Source organism: Eurypyga helias, unplaced genomic scaffold (assembly GCF_000690775.1).
Source record: "Eurypyga helias isolate BGI_N326 unplaced genomic scaffold, ASM69077v1 scaffold32634, whole genome shotgun sequence".
Lineage (NCBI taxonomy): Eukaryota > Metazoa > Chordata > Aves > Eurypygiformes > Eurypygidae > Eurypyga > Eurypyga helias.
Genome location: NW_010244861.1, coordinates 1 through 2,501, shown reverse-complemented (window position 1 = coordinate 2,501; position 2,501 = coordinate 1). Strand labels below are relative to the sequence as shown.

The following is a 2,501-nucleotide window of genomic DNA, read 5'->3' as shown; positions in this document are numbered from 1 at the left end:
TCAGGAAGCGCGTGCCCCTTCCTCCCACCTCCTCTCCCCACAAAACGCGCGTGCCAGTTACAGCGAGCTATGCGTCCTGACACCCGTCACTAGCTAGTGCTGGGGTCCTGAGCGCTCACCATCCTGGCAAAGCAAGCTGTGAGATATCCACTTCCAGATCCAACATCCAGCGCTTTTCCACCTTCCACAAGCTGATCCTTCAGCAATTCCAGCGCGTGGGCATGCTGTGCGTAAAACAAGTACGAGAAGGTGTGAAACATCCCGTTTTAGTCTCCTCTCCTAAGGCTTAGAGCAAGTTTCATCGCTCCGATTCAAGCACAGCAGAGGTGGCCTTTTGCCTGACACATTCAGAGCGAAACTCAAGGGTTTGGTCTGGGACATCGTTTAAGAAGAGGGTCAGTAGCAAGATGTGAAGCAGCAGGTAAAAAGGTCTCATGCAAAAGTCGGACAACGCCAGCCTCAGTTGCACGAAATTCCTGCTTTTAACGCAACTTAAAGAGGCTGGGGCAAAGGCTTCTTAAAAAGAAAAAGCTCCAGCAACACAGCGCCTAAAGAAACAAGCATGATAATCACAGCCATGGGGTTTCACCTTCCTACTTTAGTATTTAAGAAAAGTTAAATAAAAAATGGCAAGCAATCAATCTCACCCATTTCTGTTCAACATGCAAAGTTTCACCTTACCATATGCGGGGCGCTGATCGTCGCCTTGTATCCTAAAGGGGCACGAGTGCCCCACGGCATGCAACAAAGAAAGTACCATTAAAATCACCAATGCGAACAGTTCTTCATTCCCCCGAGTTCCCCAAAGAATCTGAAATCACTCTTCTCTTTTGCTGCACTAAAGCACTTCATTAACTTAAAATCTCCTCCTGTAGGAGGACTAATGAGCGCAGGACGGCTGCGGGGTGCTGTGCTCCCCAGGCGCCCCAGCCCCCCGCTCATCCAGCCCAACGCTCTGCGGCTCACGCAGCCTGCGCTCACTCCCACTCCCCAGGCAGGACTGGGAGCAACCAACGGACGTTCTGAACACGGACAACTTGTCATGTTCTTTCCTCTGGATCCCACCACTTTGATACGGGCTGGGTTTCTCCACTCAGCCGCTGTTTTCGGGGGACAGCAGCTAGCAGGGAGGGCTCGGACCTGCCCAGCCACCTCCTGCCCTCTGTCAGCAAGACACATCAACGTGCACACCGGAAAAGTGATGACATTCTGCAGTAACTTACTCACCGATAGACTGAGGAGAATCCATGTATGGGAAATACTTGATGTAGTGACCTCTGTCCGTGGCCAACAGCACATCAAAGACTCGCTGGGATTTAATTATCCCCTTTTCTGGGAGGAAAACAGAGACAGAAAGGACTTAAACCCTCAGTCCCACAGCAAGAAGAGATTTGGAAGGCAGGAATACAGTTGAGGGAGTCAGCAAAACTGGGAGAATTTCACCCTAAGAAGCGATCCGAGAGGGACAGAAAACAAAGCCGTGGGTGGAAGTACATCCTTTCCGGTTTCTGCCACACCGAATGAAGCCGGTTACGGTCCCAACCATCAGCCCAGCCTCTCGGAGGGCGGTGACCTACCCTCTCAGTGTAAGGAAAGATAAATAGCCCTGCTTTCAGGAGTGAAAGTGGAGACTCCGGCTCAGGTTTCAGGAGCGCCGGCAGGGTGAGCAGACTAAAGTTGAGAGGGACGACTGCAGAAACATCAACATCCCCTCACACCCCATCTCCGAGGGGACCCTTACTGGGGAGACATCAGCGTTAGCAGCAGGGGGAACTGAGAGCCAGTCCCAGGTGGGTTCCAGCACAGAGCGGTAGCTCCGAGCACCGCTCTGGCCCCAGGGCACCGCGCTGGAGGGCGGCACAGACCACCATGCAGCCTAGCACCTACGGGCGCAGGGCGATGGCACGCTCTGCGGCATTTTACAAGGCGTCACGCATTTACCGCTCCAGAGGAAGGGAAGACAGGCTGTGGAGAGTCTTTCCTGCCACTTCTGCCATACCAGCTTGTTTCCAGTTATAAATAGAACAAGTTCAGACGGGGACAAATACAGAAATTCAGGCAGCATTAAAGCCAACGTTACAGAAGGAACAGTGTCACAACACTACAGAGCCTTTACGCTGAAGTGCCCGCAGATGCTACGGGCAGCCCTGGGGCGCGCTCTGAAGAGCAGCACACACCGGTACTCACTGTAGAGGTTGTTCACCAGCTCAGGGTGCGTCTTTCCGCTGGAAGTCCAGGCCATCGTCCTGGCGAAGAGCAGCCCCATGAGTGCTAGCGCGGCGCAGGGCAGCAGACAGCTCATCCCACGGAGACGCGGCGGCCTGCTGGGAGAGGGAATTCAGACCCAGCGGGTTGACAGGCACCCCAAAACTCAACCTCTCCTCATCGAAACGTGGTCCCGCGCTTATTACACCATTGGAAACGCGCTAAACCCACAAATCACGCCTAGAGCAGCTGCCCCGTGCTGAGCCCCCGCAAACCCCGTTAGGGGCCGGGCGGTG

General features: G+C 54.1%; 1 protein-coding gene across 1 annotated transcript in view; it reads right to left on the bottom strand.

Annotated features, from left to right (window-relative positions):
• Nucleotides 1–2,319, bottom strand: part of LOC104508327 (protein-L-isoaspartate(D-aspartate) O-methyltransferase-like) — a 4,283-nt gene extending 1,964 nt beyond the window's left edge. The window contains exons 1-4 of the mRNA XM_010149906.1: nucleotides 2,188–2,319; nucleotides 1,228–1,332; nucleotides 682–713; nucleotides 120–224 (exon numbers count right to left, since the gene is read on the bottom strand). Coding sequence (XP_010148208.1) covers nucleotides 120–224; nucleotides 682–713; nucleotides 1,228–1,332; nucleotides 2,188–2,302 — 357 coding nt within the window. The 5' untranslated portion in view covers nucleotides 2,303–2,319. The remainder of the gene's footprint in view (nucleotides 1–119; nucleotides 225–681; nucleotides 714–1,227; nucleotides 1,333–2,187) is intronic.
• Nucleotides 2,320–2,501: the final 182 nt, after the last annotated feature.